General features: G+C 44.2%; 1 protein-coding gene across 1 annotated transcript in view; it reads left to right on the top strand.

Moving 5' to 3' along the window:
• The window catches only part of iqch (IQ motif containing H), a gene marked incomplete at its 3' end in the record, with an annotated part of 126,524 nt that overhangs the window by 53,573 nt on the left and 50,756 nt on the right, over window positions 1-22,195 (top strand). The window contains 3 exon segments of the mRNA XM_084185687.1: window positions 2,405-2,677; window positions 9,371-9,563; window positions 9,566-9,706. Coding sequence (XP_084041813.1) covers window positions 2,405-2,677; window positions 9,371-9,563; window positions 9,566-9,706 — 607 coding nt within the window.

Below are 22,195 nucleotides of genomic sequence, written 5' to 3'. Positions count from 1 at the left end.
TACTCAGAGCATGGTCTGACCAACTGGCAAGTGTCTTCACTGACATTTTCTAACTCTCTCTGACCCAGTTTGTAATACCTACATGTTTCAAGCAGACCACCATAGTCCCTGTGCCCAAGAACTCCAGGTAACCTGTCTAAATTATTATCGCCCCATAGCACTCACATCTGTAGCTATGAAATGCTTTGACAGGCTAGTCATGGCTCACATCAACACCATCATCCCAGAAAACCTAGACCGACTCCAATTTGCATTCCGCCCCAACAGATCCACAGATGACGCAATCTTTATTGCACTCTACACTGCCCTTTTCCACCTGGACAAAATGAACACCTATATGAGAATGCTGTTCATTGTCCACAGCTCAGCATTCAACACTATAGTGCTCTCCAAGCTCTTCACTAAACTAAGGACCCTGGGATTAAACACCTCCCTCTGCAACTGGATCCTGGACTTCCTGACGGGCCGCCCCCAGGTGATAAGGGTAGGCAACAAAACAGCCAAACTGACCCTCAACACGGGGACCCCTCAGGGGTGCGTGCGTAGTCCCCTCCTGTACTCCCTGTTCCCCCACGACTGCGTGGCCGCGCATGACTCCGACATAATCATTAAGTTTTCAGACGACACGAAGATGGTAGGCCTGATCACAGACGACGATGAGAAAGCCTACAGAAAGGAGGTCAGAGACCTGGCAGGGTGGTGCCAGGACAACAACCTCTCCTTCAACGTCAACAAGACAAAGGAGCTGATCGTGGACTACAGGAAATGGAGGGACTGTAGAGGAGCAGGTCGAGCGCTTCAAGTTCCTCGGTGTCCACATCACTAAGGATCGATCATGGTCCAAACACACCAACATAGTTGTGACGAGGGCACGACAACACCTCTTCCTCCTCAGGAGGCTGAAAAAATTTGGCAGGGGCCCTCAGAACCTCAAAAGGTTTTACAGCTGCACCATTGAGAGCATATTGACTGGCTGCTTCACAAATTGGTATGGCAACTTCTTGGCATTCGACAGAAAGGCGCTACAGAGGGTAGTGCGTACAGCCCAGTACATCACTGGGGCTGAGCTCCCTGCCATCCAGGACCTCTATACCAGGTGGTGTCAGAGGAAGGCCCTAAAAATGGTCATAGACTCCAGCCACCCAAGTCATAGACTGTTCTCTCTGTTACCCCATGGCAAGCAGTACCGATGCACCAAGTCTGGAACCAACAGGACCCTGAACAGCTGCAACCCCAAGCCATAAGACTACTAAACATACTGTAGTTAGTTAAATAGTTAACCAATAGCTGCTGTTACTGTTTATTATCTATCCTGTTGCGTAGTCACTTTATCCCTACCTACAGTTGAAATCGGAAGTTGACATACACCTTAGCCAAATGCATTTAAACTCAGTTTTTCACAATTCCTGACATTTAATCCTAGTAAAAATTCCCTGTCTTAGGTCAGTTAGGATCACCACTTTATTTTAAGAATGTGAAATGTCAGAATAATAGTAGAGAGAATTATTTATTTCAGCTTTTATTTCTTTCATCACATTCCCAGTGGGTCAGAAGTTTACATACACTGAATTAGTATTTGGTAGCATTGCCTTTTTAAATTGTTTAACTTGGGTCAAACGTTTCGAGTAGCCTTCCACGATCTTCCCACAATAAGTTGGGTGAATTTTGTCCCATTCCTCCTGACAGAGCTGGTGTAACGGAGTCAGGTTTGTAGGCCTCCTTGCTCGCACACGCTTTTTCAGTTCTGCCCACACATTTTCTATAGGATTGAGGTCAGGGCTTTGTGATGGCCACCTCAATACCTTGACTTTGTTGTCCTTAAGCCATTTTGCCACAACTTTGGAAGTATGCTTTGGGTCATTGTCCATTTGGAAGACCCATTTGCAACCAAGCATTAACTTCCTGACTGATGTCTTGAGATGTTGCTTCAATATATCCACATAATTTTCCTTCCTCATGATGCAATCTATTTTATGAAGTGCACCAGTCCCTCCTGCAGCAAAGCACCCCCACAGCATGATGCTGCCACCCCCGTGCTTCACGGTTGGGATGGTGTTCTTCACAAAATAGATTGCATCATGAGGAAGGAAAATTTGGGATTGGGATGGTCGTTATGTATAAAAATAATTATGCACTCACTAACTGGTTGGTTTACTCCTTGTGTTATTATTTTTTCTCTTTGCATTGTTGGGAAGGGCCTAGTAGGAAACTACAAATAAGTAGAACTTAGTAAAAACTTTAGTAAAACAAAAATGTGACCTACTAGTGTGGCTCAGGTTGGTTAGCCAGTGGCCATAATCGTTAAATTCCATCCCTGCATGTACCTGTCTGGAGAGGTTAGAGAGGAAGGCCAGTACCCAGAGGGCTGCCGGTCACTTCTTCCTCTTCCTCTCCTCTCATCTAGACCCACAACATGTGTCTGTCCACGTTGTTGAAGTACAGCCCTCGGACCCTGCGACGCATCCGTAACCTGATCCAGGGCCAGCAGGCCTTCATGGTGGGTGGTGTTACCCACTTAGATGACCTGGCGGTGGCGGATGAGCTGGGAGTTCCCCTCCTGGGGCCAGAGCCTGCTGTGGCCCAGCTCTACAGCACCAAGTCTGGAGGCAGGAGGATCTTTACTGGCGCAGGGGTCACCGTGCCCCCAGGGCAGTGGGACATATACTCCTTACAACAGGTATTCTTCTCTCTCTCTCTCTCTCTCTCTCTGTCTGCCTCTCTCTGTCTGCCTCTCTCTAATTAAATTCAAAGGGCTTATTGGCATGGGGAACATATGTTAACATTACCAAAGCAAGCGAAATAGATAATAAACAAAAGTTAAATAAACAATCAAAAATGAACAGTAAACATTGAACTCACAAAAGTTTCAAAACAATAGAGACATTTCAAATGTCATATTATGACTATGTACAGTGTTGTAACCATGTGCAACTATCTACAAATATTTACAAATAAATTGTATTTACTATGGTGTTTGTTCTTCACTGGTTGCCCTTTTCTTGTGGCAACAGGTCACAAATCTTGCTGCTGTGATGGCACACTGTGGTATTTCACCTAATAGATATGGGAGTTTATCAAAATTGGAAGAAAATTTTTTTTAATTCTTTGTGGGTCTGTGTAATCTGAGGAAAATATGTGTCTCTAATATGGTCATACATTTGGCAGGAGGTTAGGAAGTGCAACTCAGTTTCCACCTCATTTTGTGGGAAGTGTGCACATAGCCTGTCTTCTCTTGAGAGACAGGTCTTCCTACGGCGGTCTCTCTCAATAGCAAGGCTATGCTCACTGAGTCTGTACATAGTCAAAGATTTCTCTTAATTTGGGTCAGTCACAGTGGTCAGATATTCTGCCACTGTGTACTCTCTGTTTAGGGCCAGATAGCATTCCAGTTTGCTCTGTTTTTGTTTAATTCTTTCCAATGTTTAAAGTAATTCTCTTTTAGTTTTCTCATGATTTGGTTGGGTCTAATTGTGTTGTTGTCCTGGGGCTCTGTGGGGTCTGTTTGTGTTTGTGAACAGAGCCCCAGGACCAGCTTGCTTAGGGGACTCTTCTCCAGGTTCATCTCTCTGTAGGTGATGGCTTTGTTATGGAAGGTTTGGGAATCGCTTCCTTTTAGGTGGTTGTAGAATTTAACGGCTTTATTCTGTATTTTGATAATTAGCGGGTTTTGTCCTAATTCTGCTCTGCATGCATTATTTGGTGTTTTACGTTGTACACTGAGGATGTTTTTGCAGAATTCTGCATGCAATTTTGTGTTTGTCCCATTTTGTGAATTCTTGGTTGGTGAGCGGACCCCATACCTCACAACCATAAAGGGCAATGGGTTATATAACTGATTCAAGTATTTTTAGCCAGATCCTAATTGGGATGTCGAATTTTATGTTCCTTTTGATGGCGTAGAAGGCCCTTCTTGCCTTGTCTCTCAGATCGTTCACAGCTTTGTGGAAGTTGCCTGTGGCGCTGATGTTTAGGCCGAGGTAGGTATAGTTTTTTGTGTGCTCTAGGGCAACGGTGTCTAGATGGAATTTGTATTTGTGGTCCTGGCAACTGGACCTTTTTTGGAACACCATTATTTTTGTCTTACTGAGATTTACTGTCAGGGCCCAGGTCTGACAGAATCTGTGCAGAAGATCTACAGTGAGGGAAAAAAGTATTTGATCCCCTGCTGATTTTGTACGTTTGCCCACTGACAAAGACATGATCAGTCTATAATTTTAATGGTAGGTTTATTTGAACAGTGAGAGACAGAATAACAACAACAAAAATCCAGAAAAACGCATGTCAAAAATGTTATGAATTGATTTTCATTTTAAGTATTTGACCCCTCTGCAAAACATGACTTAGTACTTGGTGGCAAAACCCTTGTTGGCAATCACAGAGGTCAGACGTTTCTTGTAGTTGGCCACCAGGTTTGCACACATCTCAGGAGGGATTTTGTTCCACTCCTCTTTGCAGATATTTTCCAAGTCATTAAGGTTTCGAGGCTGACATTTGGCAACTCGAACCTTCAGCTCCCTCCACAGATTTTCTATGGGATTAAGGTCTGGAGACTGGCTAGGCCACTCCAGGACCTTAATGTGCTGCTTCTAGAGCCATTCCTTTGTTGCCTTGGCCGTGTGTTTTGGGTCATTGTCATGCTGGAATAACCATCCACGACCCATTTTCAATGCCCTGGCTGAGGGAAGGAGGTTCTCACCCAAGATTTGACGGTACAGGGCCCAGTCCATCGTCCCTTTGATGCGGTGAAGTTGTCCTGTCCCCTTAGCAGAAAAACACCCCCAAAGCATAATGTTTCCACCTCCATGTTTGACGGTGGGGATGGTGTTCTTGGGGTCATAGGCAGCATTCCTCCTCCTCCAAACACGGAGAGTTGAGTTGATGCCAAAGAGCTCGATTTTGGTCTCATCTGACCACAACACTTTCACTCAGTACTCCTCTGAATCATTCAGATGTTCATTGGCAAACTTCAGACGAGCCTGTATATGTGCTTTCTTGAGCAGGGGGACCTTGCGGGCGCTGCAGGATTTCAGTCCTTCACGGCTTAGTGTGTTACCAATTGTTTTCTTGGTGACTATGGTCTCAGCTGCCTTGAGATCATTGACAAGATCCTTCCGTGTAGTTCTGGGCTGATTCCTCACCGTTCTCAACTCCACGAGGTGAGATCTTGCATGGAGCCCCAGGCCGAGGGAGATTGACAGTTATTTTGTGTTTTCCATTTACGAATAATCGCACCAACTGTTGTCACCTTCTCACCAAGCTGCTTGGCGATGGTCTTGTAGCCCATTCCAGCCTTGTGTAGGTCTACAATCTTGTCCCTGACATCCTTGGAGAGCTCTTTGGTCATGGCCATGGTGGAGAGTTTGGAATTTGATTGATTGATTGCTTCTGTGGACAGGTGTCTTTTATACAGGTAACAAACTGAGATTAGGAGCACTCCCTTTAAGAGTGTGCTCCTAATCTCAGCTCATTACCTGTATAAAAGACACCTGGGAGCCAGAAATCTTTCTGATTGAGAGGGGGTCAAATACTTATTTCCCTCATTAAAATGCAAATCAATTTATAACATTTTTGACATGCGTTTTTCTGGATTTTTTTGTTGTTATTCTGTCTCTCACTGTTCAAATAAACCTACCATAAAAATTATAGACTGATCATTTATTTGTCAGTGGGCAAACGTACAAAATCATCAGGGGATCAAATACTTTTTTCCCTCACTGTAGGTGCTGCTGTAGGCCCTCCTTGGTTGGGGTCAGCAGCACCAGATCATCAGCAAACAGTAGACATTTGACTTCAGATTCTAGTAGGCCTTTTATAATGTCGTATGTTTTTCCCCCAACCCCACTTTCCATCAATTTGTATAGCAGACCCTCATGCCAAATTGAGTCAAAAGCTTTTTTGAAATCAACAAAGCATGAGAAGACTTTGCCTTTGTTTTGGTTTGTTTGTTTTTCAGTTAGGGTGTGCAGGGTGAATACGTGGTCTGTCGTACTGTAAATTGGTAGAAAGACAATTTGACATTTGCTCAGTACATTGTTTTCACTGAGGAAATGAACTAGTCTGCTGTTAATGATAATGCAGAGGATTTTCCCAAGGTTGCTGTTGACGCATATCCCACGGTAGTTATTGGGGTCAAATTTGTCTCCACTTTTGTGGATTGGGGTGATCAGTCCTTGGTTCCAAATATTGGGGAAGATGCCAGAGCTAAGGATGATGTTAAAGAGTTTAATTATAGCCAATTGGAATTTGTGGTCTGGATATTTGATTTTTTCACTTAGGATACCATCAACACCACAGGCCTTTTTGGGTTGGAGGGTTTGTATTTTGTCCTGTAGTTCATTCAATGTAATTGGAGAATCCAGTGGTAGTCTTTAATAGCTGATTCAAAGTGTTGTAATTGATCATGTATATATTTTTGCTGTTTGTTCTTTGTTATAGGGCCAAAAAGATTGGAGAAGTGGTTTATCCATATCTCCGTTTTTTTTTGTGTGTTCCAATTTTCCCAGAAGTGGTTCGATCCCAGTAAAGCAATGAAAAGAATCAAGCATCCCGGAAAAGTGTGAAAAATAGCCCACGTTAACATATGTAGCTTAAGAAACAAGGTTAATGAAATCAGTAATTTGCTAATAACAGATGACATTCATATTCTGACAATCTCTGAAACTCCCTTAGATAATACCTTTGATGATACAGTGGTAGCAATACATGGTTATAAGATCTACAGAAAAGACAGAAATGCCAATGGTGGAGGTGTTGCTGTTGATGTTCAGAACCACATTCATGTAAAGCTTATACATTTTACATTTTAGTCATTTTAGCAGACGCTCTTATCCAGAGCGACTTACAGTTAGTGAGTGCATAGATTATTGGTTTACTTTTTTTATTTTTTACTTTTTTAAACTTTTTTTTCATACTGGCCCCCCGTGGGAATCGAACCCACAACCCTGGCGTTGCAAACACCATGCTCTACCAACTGAGCTACATTATAGAGGATCTCATGTTAAATACTGTTGAAGTAATATGGCTACAGGTTCATCTGCCTCACCTAAAGCCCATTCTGGTAGGAAGCTGCTATAGACCCCCAAGTGCTAACAGTCAGTATCTGGATAACATGTGTGAAATGCTTGATAATGTATGTGATATCAATAGAGATATATACTTTCTGAGTGATTTAAATATTTACATCAAGCTGCCCACTCAAGAAAAAGCTTCAAACTGTAACTAGTGCCTGCAACCTGGTTCAGGTTATCAATCAACCTACCAGGGTAGTTACAAACAGCACCAACATGTATTGATCACATCTTTACTGATGCTGCAGAAATTTGCTTTAAAGCAGTATCCAAATCCATCGGATGTAGTGATCACAATATAGTAGCCATATCTAGGAAAACCAACGTTTCAAAGGCAGAGCCTAATATAGTGTATAAGAGGTCATACAATAAGTTTGTAGTGATTCCTATGTTATTGATGTTAAGAATATTTGTTGGTCTGTGGTGTGTAATGAGGAGCAACCAGACGCTGCACTTGACACATTTATGAAATTGCTTATTCCAGTTACTAATAAGCATGCACCCATTAAGAAAATGACTGTAAAAACGGTTAAATCCCCGTGGATTGATGAGGAATTGAAAAATGGTATGGTTGAGAGGGATGAGGCAAAAGGAATGGCAAATAAGTCTGGCAGCACAACCGATTGGCAAACGTACTGCAAATTGTGAAATCATGCGACTAAACTGAATAAAAAGAACATTATGAAACTAAGATAAATGACATAAAGAATGATAGTAAAAAGCTTTGGAGCACCATAAATTAAATGTTGGGCAAAAAGGCAAACTCAGCTCCATCACTCATTGAATCAGATGGCTCATTCATCACAAAACCCACTGATATTGCCAACTACTTTAATGATTTTTTCATTGGCAAGATTAGCAAACTTGGGCATGACATGGGAGCAACAAACGCTGACACTACACATCCAAGTATAACTGATCAAATTATGAAAGACAAGTATTGTATTTTAGAATTCCATAAAGTGAGTGTGGAAGAAGTGAAACAATAATTTTTGTCTATCAACAATGACAAGCCACCGGTGTCTGAAAACTTGGATGGAAAATTACTGAGGATAATAGCAGACGATATTGCCACTCCTATTTGCCATATCTTCAATCTAAGCCTACTAGAAAGTGTGTGCCCTCAGGCCTGGATGGTTGCAAATGTAATAATCCAGGTAGAATCAGGAATTCCCCAGGGCAGCTGTCTAGGCCCCTTACTTTTTTTCAATCTTTACTAACGACATGCTAGTGTGTCTATGAATGCAGATGACTCAACACTATACACGTCAGGGAGTGAAATCACTGCAACACTTAAAAAAGAGCTGCAGTTAGTTTCAGAATGGGTGGCAAGGAATAAGTTAGTCCTAAATATTCTTAACTAAAAGCATTGTATTTGGGAAAAATCATTCACTAAACCCTAAACCTCAACTAAATATTGTAATAAAAATGTGGAATTTGTGCAAGTTGAGGTGACTAAACTGCTTGGAGTAACCCTGGATTGTAAACTGTCCTGGTAAAAACATATTGATACAACAGTAGCTAGTATGGGGAGAAGTCTGTCCATAATAAATCACTGCTCTGCCTTTTTAACAGCACTATCAACAAGGCAGGTCCTACAGGCCCTAGTTTTGTCGCACCTGGACTACTGTTCAGTCGTGTGGTCAGGTGCCACAAAGAGGGACTTAGGAAAATTACAATTGGGTCAAAACAGGGCAGCACGGCTGGCCCTTAAATGTACACAGCGAGCTAACATTAATTATATGCATGTCAATCTCTCCTGGCTCAAAATGGAGAAGAGATTGACTTCATCACTACTTGTTTTTGTAAGAAGTGTTGACATGTTGAATGCACCGAGGTGTCTGTTTTAAACTACTAGCACACAGCTCGGACACCCATGCATACCCCACAAGACATGCCATCAAAGGTCTCTTCACAATCCCCAAGAACATACTCTGGGAGGTGCACAGTACTACATAGAGCAATGACTACACAGAACTCTATTCCACATCAGGTAACTCATGCGAGCAGTAAAATTAGATTTAAAAAAAACAGATAAAAATACACCTTATGGAACAGCAGGGACTGTGAAGAGACACACACAGGCACAGACACACATACACATGATAAGACACTCCCTCTACACACACGTACACATGGATGTTGTATTGTAAATATGTGATAGTGGAGTAGTGGTCTGAGGGAACACACTAAATGTATTGGGTAAAGTGTTATGAAATATAATGTCATGTAATATTTTATATTGGCAGCAGCTAATGGGGATCCTTAATAAATATAAATCTCTCTCTCTCCTCTCTCCCCAGCTCCATGAAACCCTGGCCCAGCTGATGACAGACCACATGGAGGTGAGGCGCTGGCTCTTCAAGATGGACTCTGAGATGGGTGGGCGGGGCACAGCATACTGCGATGTGTCTCACCTGAGCTGCTCTACCTGGGCTCAGCAGGAGTACAGCCACCACAGTCCTGAACGCTGGAGGAAGGCCTGGGCTCAGGTAGGAACAATCACATACTCTGTCTGCTACTCTATCACCTATCACACACTATGACCTTTCACCTGTCACCTCATTATTATAACCACAGTCCTGAATGCTGGCGGAAGGCCTGGGCTCAGGTAGGGTGGATCACCCTCTACCGCTGGAGCAATTTAGGGGTTAAGTGCCTAAACTGCTCACAGTCTAGGATTTGATAACTACACGGTCTCACGGTCTAGGATTTGATAACTACAACCTGCCGGTTGCCAACTGTTACAATGTCCTAGTTATAGAAGTACAGACCATTAGTGACTCTTTCACTGCATACGTCACTGTAAGGTCAGAGAGTGGCATGTCCTGACAAATAGTCAGCAAGGAGAATTAATGTCTTATCTTAACTAATAGTCTTAGTGTAGATCTCTGTGGTTAAGTATCCTCATCCTCCTCCCTAGAGCCACAAACAGCATTTAATCAACGACACAATGTACCGAATACCAACAACCACCATCCATTACTTAGGATAAAGCAGAGCCATTAGTTGGCTTTTATTTGGTGAGGAGAACAGCAAGTTGTCTGGTTGAATTCATCCACTCACTCACTGTGATAGACAGTGACAGGTTAGAGTTTACCTTAGAGACTGTTGCTCTTAGAATGTTAGACAGTGACAGGTTAGAGTTTACCTTAGAGACTGTTGCTCTTAGAATATTAGACAGTGACAGGTTAGAGTTTACCTAAGAGACTGTTGCTCACTGAGTTAGACAGTGACAGGTTAGAGTTTACCTTAGAGACTGTTGCTCTTAGAATGTTAGACAGTGACAGGTTAGAGTTTACCTAAGAGACTGTTGCTCACTGTGTTAGACAGTGACAGGTTAGAGTTTACCTTAGAGACTGTTGCTCTTAGAATGTTAGACAGTGACAGGTTAGAGTTTACCTTAGAGACTGTTGCTCTTAGAATGTTAGACAGTGACAGGTTAGAGTTTACCTAAGAGACTGTTGCTCTTAGAATGTTAGACAGTGACAGGTTAGAGTTTACCTTAGAGACTGTTGCTCTTAGAATGTTAGACAGTGACAGGTTAGAGTTTACCTAAGAGACTGTTGCTCACCGAGTTAGACAGTGACAGGTTAGAGTTTACCTTAGAGACTGTTGCTCTTAGAATGTTAGACAGTGACAGGTTAGAGTTTACCTTAGAGACTGTTGCTCTTAGAATGTTAGACAGTGACAGGTTAGAGTTTACCTTAGAGACTGTTGCTCTTAGAATGTTAGACAGTGACAGTTCCTCCTGTCCCACTCTCATGTCACGACACAGAAAAGACTGTTCAGTTTGTGTGTGTATGTGCACTCTTCTACAGTAAAAAGACTGGTCATCTTTGACTTATTCCACATTTTGCTGTGTTACAGCATGAATTCAAAATGGATGAAATATCTTTTTTTCTCTCTCACCCATTTACTCACAATACCCCATAATGGGAAAAAAAGAGAACATGTTTTTAGAAACTAGCAAATTTCTTGAAGATGAAATACAGAAATATCTCATTTACAAATATCTCATTCACACCCCTGAGACAATACAATGTTAGAATCACCTTTGGCAGTGGTTACAGCTGTGAGTCTTTCTGGGTAAGTCTCTAAGCGCTTTCAACACTTTAAAACAAAAAAAACAAAAATTACCCATATTGTAAAGTGCTTGTCCCACTGGCTATCATAAGGTGAATGCACCAATTTGTAAGTCGCTCTGGATAAGAGTGTCTGCTAAATGACGTAAATGGAAATGGAAACACCTGGATCGTACAATATTTGCACATTATTTTGTTTCAAGCTGTGTCAAGTTGGTTGTTGATCATTGCTAGACAACCATTTTCAGGTCTTGCCATAGATCTTCAAGCAGATTTAAGTCAAAACTGTAACTCGGCCACTCAGGAACATTCACTGTTTTCTTGGTAAGCAACTCTCTAGTGTCCCCAGTCCATAATGATTACAAGCATACCCATAACATGATGCATCCACCACTATGCTTGAAAATATGGAAAGTGGTACTCGGTAATGTGTTGTATTGTATTTTCCCCAAACATAACACTTTGTATTCAGGACAGAAAGTGAATTGCTTTGCCACGTTGTTTGCAGTATTACTTTAGTGCCTTGTTGCAAACAGGATGCATGTTTTGGAATATTTTTATTCTGTACAGGCTTCCTTCTTTTCACTCTTTCAGTTAGGTTAGTATTGTGGAGTAACTAGAATGTTGTTGATCCATCCTCAGTTTTCTCCCATCACAGCCATTAAACTCTGTAACTGTTTTAAAGTCACCATTGGCCTCATGGTGAAATCCCTGAGCGGTTTCCTTCCTCTCCAGCAACTGAGTTAGGAAGGATGCCTGTATCTTTGTGGTGACTGGGTGTATTGATACACCACCCAAAGTGTAATTAATAAATTCACCATGCTCAAAGGGATATTCAATGTCTGCTTTTTCTAGCAATTGCCCTCCTTTGCACGCAAGTCATTGGAAAACCTCCCTGGTCTTTGTGGTTGAATCTGTGCTTGAAATTCACTGCTCGACTGGGCGACCTTATAGATAATTGTATGTGTGGGGTACAGAGATGAGGTAGTCATTCAAAAATCATGTTAAACGTTATTATTGCACACAGAGTCCATTCAATTTATTATGTGACTTGTTAAGCAAATGTTTACTCCTGAGCTTATTTAGGCTTGCCATAAAAAAAGGGGTTGAATTCTTATTGACTCAAGACATTTAATTAATTTGTACAAATGTTGAAAAACATAATTCAATTTTGACATTATGGGGTATTGTGTGTAGGCCAATGACAAAAAAAAATCTAAATGTAATCCGTTTTAAATTCAGGTTTTAACACAACAAAATGTGGAAAAAGTCAAAGGGTATGAATACTTTCTCAAGCACTCTGTCTTTTTTCTCAGATGAGTGGATTGAAGTGTCGATGATAAATGGATGACAGGATTAGGCTGTTTTTGATGTGCTAGCAGCCATCGTGGAAGTCATGTTGAGAGGTTGTACCATTTGTAATTGAGGACAGACTCATTGAGGACAGGGGTGTAACCAGTAATGTTGAGAGGTTGAACCATTTTGTAATTGAGGACAGGGGTGTAACCATTTGTAAAGTGCTTTGCAATATTGAAAATATATAATTATATGTGTTCTGATTGCAACCTATCCAAAACAAACAAATAATGTACTTAACATTTGGCAAAGCATTAATTTATTCCTCTACGTACAGCCTCTGGCCGCTTCTCTCTCATATGCTGACAAACTAGTCTTTGATATCCTGTCTCAGGGTAATTACAGTGTTTGTCTGTTTTAACTGGAGGCTATGCTCTGTGTTAACTACCGTCTAATCATTATGGGCTGGGAGTTTCGAACTGCATCGCCTTTTATTTCCTGATCTTCATTCAAAGCCTCTTTTTATTTCCTGATCTTCATTCAAAGTGTCTCCCATCTCAAGGTGTATATGGAGAGACTACAGTATCTTCCTGTTCCTGTCCTTGGCTCAGTCTGCTATTAGCTCTGGCCTAATTCATGGTGTCATTGCGTGTGCGTGTGCGGTCAAAAGAAGTGCACTATGAAGGGAATATGGTGTTATTAGGATGGAGACAGGGTAGACGGTCCACAGACAACCTGAGTGCTCCAGAACCAAATGATTCCTCAGCACTCAGCCTGCCTGGTCTAGGTCCACAGACAACCTGAGGGCTCCAGAACCAAATGGTCCCTCAGCACTCAGCCTGCCTGGTCTAGGTCCACAGACAACCTGAGGGCTCCAGAACCAAATGGTCCCTCGGCACTCAGCCTGCCTGGTCTAGGCCCACAGACAACCTGAGGGCTCCAGAACCAAATGGTCCCTCGGCACTCAGCCTGCCTGGTCTAGGTCTACCAGCGGAGCTACCAGCGGAGCTACCAACGGAGCTACCAGCGGAGCAACTAACTCAATTGCCGGAGAGGAAGGATACCGCTCAGGGATTTCACCATGAGGCCAATGGTAACTTTAAAACAGTTACAGAGTTTAATGGCTGTGATAGGAAAAAACTGAGGATGGATCAACAACATTGTAGTTACTCCACAATACTAACCTAATTGACAGAGTCAAAAGAAGGAAGCCTGTACAGAATGCAAATATTCCAAAACATGCATCCTGTTTGCAACAAGGCACTTTTGTCCTGAATACAAATTGTTTTATGTTTGGGGCAAATCCAATACAACACATTACTGAGTACCGCTCTCCATATTTTCAAGCATAGTGGTGGCTGCTTCATGTCATGGGTATGCTTGTAATCGTTATGGACTGGGGAGTTTTTCAGGATAAAAAATAAACGGAATAGAGCTAAGCACAGGCAAAATCCTAGAGGAAAACCTGGTTCAGTCTGCTTTCCAACAGACACTGGGAGATGAATTCACCTTTCAGCAGGACAATAACCTAAAACACAAGGACCAAATCTACACTGGAGTTGCTTACCAAGAAGACCGTGAATGTTCCTGAGTGGCCGAGTTACAGTTTTGACTTAAATCTACTTGAAAAATCTATGACAAGATTTGAAAATGGTTGCTGAGCAATGATCAACAACCAATTTGACAGAGGTTGAAGCATTTTGAAAAGAATAATGGGCAAATGTTGCACAATCCAGGTGTGGAAAGCTCTTAGAGACTTACCCAGAAAGACTCACAGCTGTAATCACTGACAAAGGTGCTTCTACAAAGTTTTGACTCAGGGGTGTGAATACTTATGTAAATGAGCTATTTCTGTATGTCATTTTCAATAAATTAGCAAACATTTCTAAAAACATGTTTTCACTTTGTCATTATGGGGTATTGTGTGTAGATGGGTGAGAGAAAATCTGTCCAACACATTACAAATGTGGAAGACGTGAAGGGGTATGAATACTTTCTGAATGCACTGGATCTTGAAAACTTGAGTGTTGTCATGCAAAACATTTTGGGACTATATCAACAATGGACTAATGAAACAAATACCCCAAGTCTTTGGGTGGAATTTTCCTTTAACATGGTCCTGTCACACCAGAACTGTCGTAAAGAAGGCACGGAAACGACTCCTTTCCCTCAGGAGGCGGAAACGATTTGGCATTGCCCCTCAGATCCTCAGGAACTTTTACAGTCGCACATTCGAGAGCATCCTGACTGGTTGTATCATCGTCTGGTATGGCAGCTGCACCGCCCACGACAGGAAGGCCCTACAGAGGGTGGTGCATCACTGGAGCCGAGCTCCCAGCCATCCATTTTTTACATTTTACATTTTAGTCATTTAGCAGACGCTCTTATCCAGAGCGACTTACAGGAGCAATTAGGGTTAAGTGCCTTGCTCAAGGGCACATCGACAGATTTTCACCTAGTCAGCTCGGGGATTAGTACCAGGGACCTTTCGGTTACTGGCACAACGCTCTTAACCACTAAGCTACCTGCCGCCACAGGACGTACATGCCAGGCGGTGTATGAGTAAGGCCCGAAAAATTGCCAAAGACTCCAGCGACCCGAGACATGGACTGTTCTCCATGCTCCCGCCTGGCAGGCGGTACCGGTGCATCAAGGCTCAGACAAACAGAGTCCTAAACAGCTTTTATCCCCTTGCCATAAGACTGTTAGATGGCTAACAACTACTGCTCGCCCATCCACAGGTCTCTACCCACTCAGACCTACGCTGCAGCTAAAATGATTATTTGATTAGATGTATTACTCCATTACGCTGCTGTCCATTGATTGCCATTACCATTAGTATGAATCTATTTATCCTGCTACTGGTCACTATTATTCCTGTTTACATGTACAACAATGGCCACCAACCGGTCGATTGTGATCGACTGGTCGATCTTCAAGGCATTACTAGTCGATCACCAAACATTTCTGTAGAAAAGCCTTACGATAATGGCATAAAGGTTTGCGTTCCTTTTTTTCTGTGTTGCCCTGTTGGCGGTAGGTGCAGTTGATTCAGAAGCCCTGTTGGCGGTAGGTGCAGTTGATTCAGAAGCCCTGTTGGCGGTAGGTGCAGTTGATTCAGAAGCCCTGTTGGCGGTAGGTGCAGTTGATTCAGAAGCCCTGTTGGCGGTAGGTGCAGTTGATTCAGAAGCCCTGTTGGCGGTGGGTGCAGTTGATTCAGAAGCCCTGTGCACTGGGTAGACAAAGTGTTCCCATTTTGAACCATTTCATTTGTCTGAAAAGACAAAATCTCTGCCTACCCGGCGGACCGGGAGATCTATGGCTAAATCGAGTGTGCCTAATGCCCTAGCCAATCAGATAGCTCAAATCACCGTGCCTACCAACAGCTTCAACAACCACAGCAAAGTTTGATACTAGCCTATGTGAGATTTCATAACTTTTAACACCATGACCAGAGAGAGACTGTCAAAGAATACAGCAAAGAGCTGCTGTTTCTATGAGTGAGTTCATGTTTAAGTTTTATTCAGCAGTGTCAACAATGTTTTTATTCAACACTATTACAAAACCTAAAAGGCGCTTCTCTCTACTTCCACTCGCTGCAGCTGAAATGAATGAGTAGCCAAGTGTAGGCTATCGATAACCCTGCGTTTTTATTATTATTATTATTATTAGCAGCTCGTCTGTCTATTTTAATATCGAGGAGTATTTCACATTCTCTAGTCATCATGAGTTTGTGCCTGAGGCAGATGCGGTGCGACTTGAGTTTCGCCATCAGGTGGAAGACGGTGTCTCCTCTCTCTGGTCAGTCTCACCGGAGGAAAGGAAAGAGAGAGCAGGGACCGTGCTCTCTCCCTCCCTCCCTCCCTCCCTCCCTCCCTCCGCTGAGACTAATGCCGTGTTCAAAACAACTGGGAACTCGTAAATCTCAGACTTCAGTGCGTTCAAGACAACTGGGAACTCCAAAAAGAATTAGGTCCGACGGGGTAAAATAGTTTGGAACGGTCATCCCTCTCGGAACATCGGGCATCTTTCTAGATGGAACTAAGGGGCCCGAACCATGAAAAACAGCCCCAGACCTTAATTCGTCCTCCACCAGACTTTACAGTTGGCACTATGCATTGGGGTAGGTAGCGTTCTACTGGCATCCACCAAACCCAGATTTGTCCGTCGGACTGCCACATGATGAAGCGTGATTCATCACTCCAGAGAACACGTTTCCACTGTTCCAGAGTCCAATGGCGGCGAGCTTTACACCACTCCAGTCGACGCTTGGCATTGCGCATGGTGATCATAGGCTTTGTGTGCGGCTACTCAGCCATGGAAACCCATTTAATGACACTTCCGACGAACAGTTCTTGAGCTGACGTTGATTCCAGAGGCAGTTTGGAACTCGGTAGTGAGTGTTGTAACCGAGGACAGACAAATCTTACTCGCTATGCGCTTCAGCACTCGGCATATCAAGAAGCTGATTACACAGGTGCACATTGTGCTGTGGACAATAAAAGGCCACTCTAAAATGTGCAGTTTTGTCACACAACACAGTGCCACAGATGTCTCAAGCTTTGAGGGAGTGTGGAATTGGCATGGTGACTGTAGGAATGTCCAGCAGAGCTGTTGCCAGATAATTGAATGTTCATTTCTCTACTTTAAGCCACCTCCAACGTCGTTTTAGAGAATTTGGCAGTACGTCCAACCGGCCTCATAACCGCAGACCACGTGTAACCACACCAGCCCAGGACCTCCACATCCGGCTTCTTCACATGCAGAGATAATCTGAGACCGAAGAATTTCTGTAAAAAACGGTCATAAACCGTCTCAGGGAAGCCCATCTGCGTGCTCGTCGTCCTCACCAGGGTCTTGACCCGACTGCAGTTCGGCGTCGTATGTCACGCCCTGGCTCGGGGGACTCTCGTATGTTGAGCCAGGGTGTTAGTTTCTATGTTTTTGTTGTGGGTCTAGGTTACTTATTTCTATGTTGGTCTGAGTGACTCCCAATCAGAGGCAACGAGTGTCAGCTGGTTGTCTCTGATTGGGAGCCATATTTAAACAGTCGGGTTTTCATTCGTGTTTGTGGGTTTTTGTTTCGAGTCTGTTTATGGTAACCGTGAACTGTCACGTATCGTTCATTGTTTTGTTCGTGTTGCCTTCAGTGAGAATAAATATGTTTGCATTCAACGCTGCGCATTGGTCCACTCTGTTAGACGATCTTGACAGAAAAACCCACCACAACTGGACCAAGCAGCGAGTCGAGTAGCCATCGCCAGGGAAATCGCTGGCAGATCTCCGTGGCAGCTTCGACTGGGTCAAGCCCATTGAGGAGCTGAGTGACGAGGGTTGGAGACAGAGGAGCGAGAGGTGGGCGAGAACGATGGAGGCCTGGCCCACGGGGAGGAGAGACCCCCAGAAAATTTTTAGGGGGGGGCTCACGACGTCGGGGCAGCAGGAGGCCGCTATGGAGCGGTCCAGCGGGGTTGCAGAGGAGGCCGCCAGGTTACGGGGGCCACTGGTAGAAGAGGGGATGGAAGGTGTAGAGGCACGGCGAGAGGTACTGGGGTGTGTTACCAGTCCGGTCCGGCCCGTTCCAGATCCCGGTGTAGGGCCAGTGGTGTGTGTCCCTAGTACGGTCCGGTCTGTTCCTGCTCCCCGCACCAAGTCTGTGGTGCGTCTCGTCAGCCCGGCTCTGCCCGTTCCTGCTCTCCGCACCAGGTCTGTGGTGCGCGTCGCCAGCCCAGTCCGGCCCATTCCTGCTCCCCGCACCAAGCCTGTGGTGCGTCTCGTCAGCCCGGCTCTGCCCGTTCCTGCTCCCCGCACCAGGTCTGGGGTGCGCGTCGCCAGCCCGGCCCATTCCTGCTCCCAGCACCAAGTCTGTGGTGCGTTTCGTCAGCCCTGTCCGGCCCGCTCCTGCTCCCCACACCAAGCCAGTGGTGTGCGTCGTCAGTTCAGCACGGCCCGTGCCTGTTCCCCACACCAAGCCAGTGGTGTGCGTCGTCGGTCCGGCACGGCACGTGCCTGTTCCACTGGTGCCTGGTCCGGCGCCAGTCAGATGCGTTACGCCGGAGCTAGAGCAATCCGCTCCACCAGTGTGCAGTCCAGCTCCGGTCAGCAGGACCAGACCGGACCAGGGGTACTTTGGGGGGTTAGAGAGCGAGTGGGGATCATGCCCGGAGCCGGATCCACCGCCTAGGCGGAGTGCCCACCCGGTCCCTCCCCTGTTGTGTTTCGTTGGCGCGGTCGGAGTCCGCGCCTTTAGGGGGGGGTACTGTCACGCCCTGGCTCGGGGGACTCTCGTATGTTGAGCCAGGGTGTTAGTTTCTATGTTTTTGTTGTGGGTCTAGGTTACTTATTTCTATGTTGGTCTGAGTGACTCCCAATCAGAGGCAACGAGTGTCAGCTGGTTGTCTCTGATTGGGAGCCATATTTAAACAGTCGGGTTTTCATTCGTGTTTGTGGGTTTTTGTTTCGAGTCTGTTTATGGCAACCGTGAACTGTCACGTATCGTTCATTGTTTTGTTCGTGTTGCCTTCAGTGAGAATAAATATGTTTGCATTCAACGCTGCGCATTGGTCCACTCTGTTAGACGATTTTGACATCGTAACAGACTTCAGTGGGCAAATGCTCACCTTCAACGGCCACTGGTATGCTGGTGCAGTGTGCTCTTCACGGATGAATCTCAGTTTCAACTGTACCGGGCAGATGGCAGACACTATGTATGGCGTCGTGTGGGCGAGCAGTTTGCTGATGTCAGTGTTGAGAACAGAGTGCCCCATGGTGGTGGTGGGGTTATGGTATGGGCAGGCATAAGCTACGGACAACGAACACAATTGCATTTTATTGATGGCAATTTTAATGTACAGAGATACCATGACGAGATCCTGAGGCCCATTGACGTGCCATTCATCCACCGCCATCACCTCATGTTTCAGCATGATAATGCCCCATGGATCTGTACACAATTCCTGGAAGCTGAAAATGTCCCAGTTCTTCCATGGCCTGCATAGTCACCAGACATGTCACCCATTTGAGAATGTTTGGGATGCTCTGGATCGACAGCGTGTTTCCCGTCAATATCCAGCAACTTCGCACAGCCATTGAAGAGGAGTGGGACAGCATTCCACAGGCCACAATCAACAGCCTGTTCAACTCTAGGAGATGTGTCGCGCTGCATGAATGAATTTCTTTCAATCAACTGATTTCCTGAACTGTAAGTTGTTGCGTTTATTTTTGTTCAGTGTATATTATTATTATCAGTGCATTGTTGGGAAAGAGCTCTCAAGGTAAGAATTTCACTGTACTGTTTTCCACCTGTTGCATCCTGTGGCGAATAAACGATCTGTTTAATGAGAGAGAGAGAGAGAGAGAGAGAGAGAGAGAACCCCGCTACTATCCAACATAATTTTGCCTCCAGGGCTAACCAACACAATGTAACAGGGAGATAGGTTATAAAGACGTGTAGATCTGTAGACCCATTCAAACGGCTGAATGGAGCTTCATACACACACTGCCTAGACTACATACGTCATTAGGCACAAGAGAACAGCGAAATTGTGTTTAATAGCATCAACAGATGGAGTATTTTCTCTTTCTGTTGTGTTGTCTGCAAACAGAGCTAAATGGCAAGATTATTCAATCACAGTGTCGGTGCGTGGTTAATATCCATTTGGGAAGCCAAGCCAGGAAAAAAAGCCCTATGACGAGCTGTGTTGTTTTCTCTATAACCTGTTAGTTCATATGCCACCTTTTGATATATAAGGCAGAGACAGCAAGAAGACAATAGTCCCACAGTGGGGGAATATATTAAACCAGTGGTGGTTGGGGCCATTTAAGATAAGAGAGGATGAATTCTTTTTTTATTATGAGCATGGCCTTATTTCTATTACAGCATGTTGGATAACTGTCATTCATATTCCATTCACCCAGCTCAATGTAACATAGATAGGTTTAGGATACTATATGATACTCTAATGTTCCCTATAGCCATCATGAGGTTCCTACAACCTAGCTTATGAATGAAAGTTTACAACGTACAGTAGGTGCACTGGTCAAGAGAATTTTGAGTAATCAAGGTGACAGACATTGACACATTCAATACATCCTTGCGCACTCTTGCCTGCATCTAGCTGATCTAGGGTGTAATCATTAGTCCAACAGTTTCAAACGAGAGTTTCTATTGGACAAATTCAGGTATGTTTATCCCCGTTTCGTTCCATTTAAGAAAAGTTTTTCAACAGAATCTGAGAAATGAATACACCCCTGATCACACGCAAACAGTTCACTTTCATAGCAGCCACGTACAAACAGCATGATTTTTACATTTTCAGTCATTTAGCAGACGCTCTTATCCAGAGCGACTTACAGTTAGTGAGTGCAAACATTTTTTTTTTTTTTGTTCATACTAGTCCCCCGTGGGAATCGATCCCACAACCCTGGCGTTGCAAGCGCCATGCTCTACCAACTGAGCTACACGGGATCACTTTGCTCATTAATTCCTTCTCTCAACTATCTATGTGCTCTCCTCCTCTCACCTTTTCCCTTTGCTTGTGGACTTTAGTGCACAACACATCAGCTGTCTGTGACCAGGCGAAAAAACCTTTCCGAGCCGAACCTTCATATAATGACCGCTAACCGCTACACACAGCCTACATCCTTGTCACGTCATAGTCAACTAGAGCTACTACAACTAACGTGTTAGTAAACCAAGCAGTACAGTGTACAGTCAGAAAGCAGTTTAGCAGTTATACCGGCGGCCCCCTGGTGGCAATAAATGAATAAAACCAAAAGCTTACCTGAACTTACCTGAACTTGGAAGAGTTCCAGTGTTGGATAGTCATAGCCACCTAGCTAACATAGCATCCCTCTCTGTTTGAGTTAGGTGTTTGAGTAGGCTAAACTAGCTAGCTGCATTCGCTAGCATTTTTAAATAAATTAATTAGCTCTACCAGCTGAGCTACAGAGGACCAGTTCCAGCCAGCTAGCAAACATAGCATCCCTCTCTGTTTGAGTTAGGTGTTTGAGTAGGCTAAATGGAGCAATTTCCAAACACCTGAAGGTACCACGTTCATCTGTACAAACAATAGTACGCAAGTATAAACACCATGGGACCACGCAGCCGTCATACCGCTCAGGAAGGAGACACGTTCTGTCTCCTAGAGATGAACATACTTTGGTGCGAAAAGTGCAAATCAATCCCAGAACAACAGCAAAGGACCTTGTTAAGATGCTGGAGGAAACGGGTACAAAAGTATCTATATCCACAGTAAAACGAGTCCTATATCGACATAACCTGAAAGGCCGCTCAGCAAAGAAGAAGCCACTGCTCCAAACCGCCATAAAAAAGCCAGACTACGGTTTGCAACTGCACATGGGGACAAAGATCGTACTTTTTGGAGAAATGTCCTCTGGTCTGATGAAACAAAAATAGAACTGTTTGGCCATAATGACCATCGTAATGTTTGGAGGAAAAAGGGGGTCGCTTGCAAGCCGAAGAACACCATCCCAACCGTGAAGCACGGGGGTGGCAGCATCATGCTGTTGGGGTGCTTTGCTGCAGGAGGGACTGGTGCACTTCACAAAATAGATGGCATCATGAGGAAGGAAAATTATGTGGATATATTGAAGCATCATCTCAAGACATCAGTCAGGAAGTTAAAGCTTGGTCACAAATGGGTCTTCCAAATGGACAATGACCCCAAGCATACTTTCAAAGTTGTGGCAAAATGGCTTAAGGACAACAAAGTCAAGGTATTGGAG

This window comes from Coregonus lavaretus (assembly GCF_964263955.1).
Source record: "Coregonus lavaretus genome assembly, chromosome: 21".
In the NCBI taxonomy this organism is placed as follows: domain Eukaryota; kingdom Metazoa; phylum Chordata; class Actinopteri; order Salmoniformes; family Salmonidae; genus Coregonus; species Coregonus lavaretus.
This window is presented reverse-complemented; position numbering and strand designations above follow the sequence as displayed.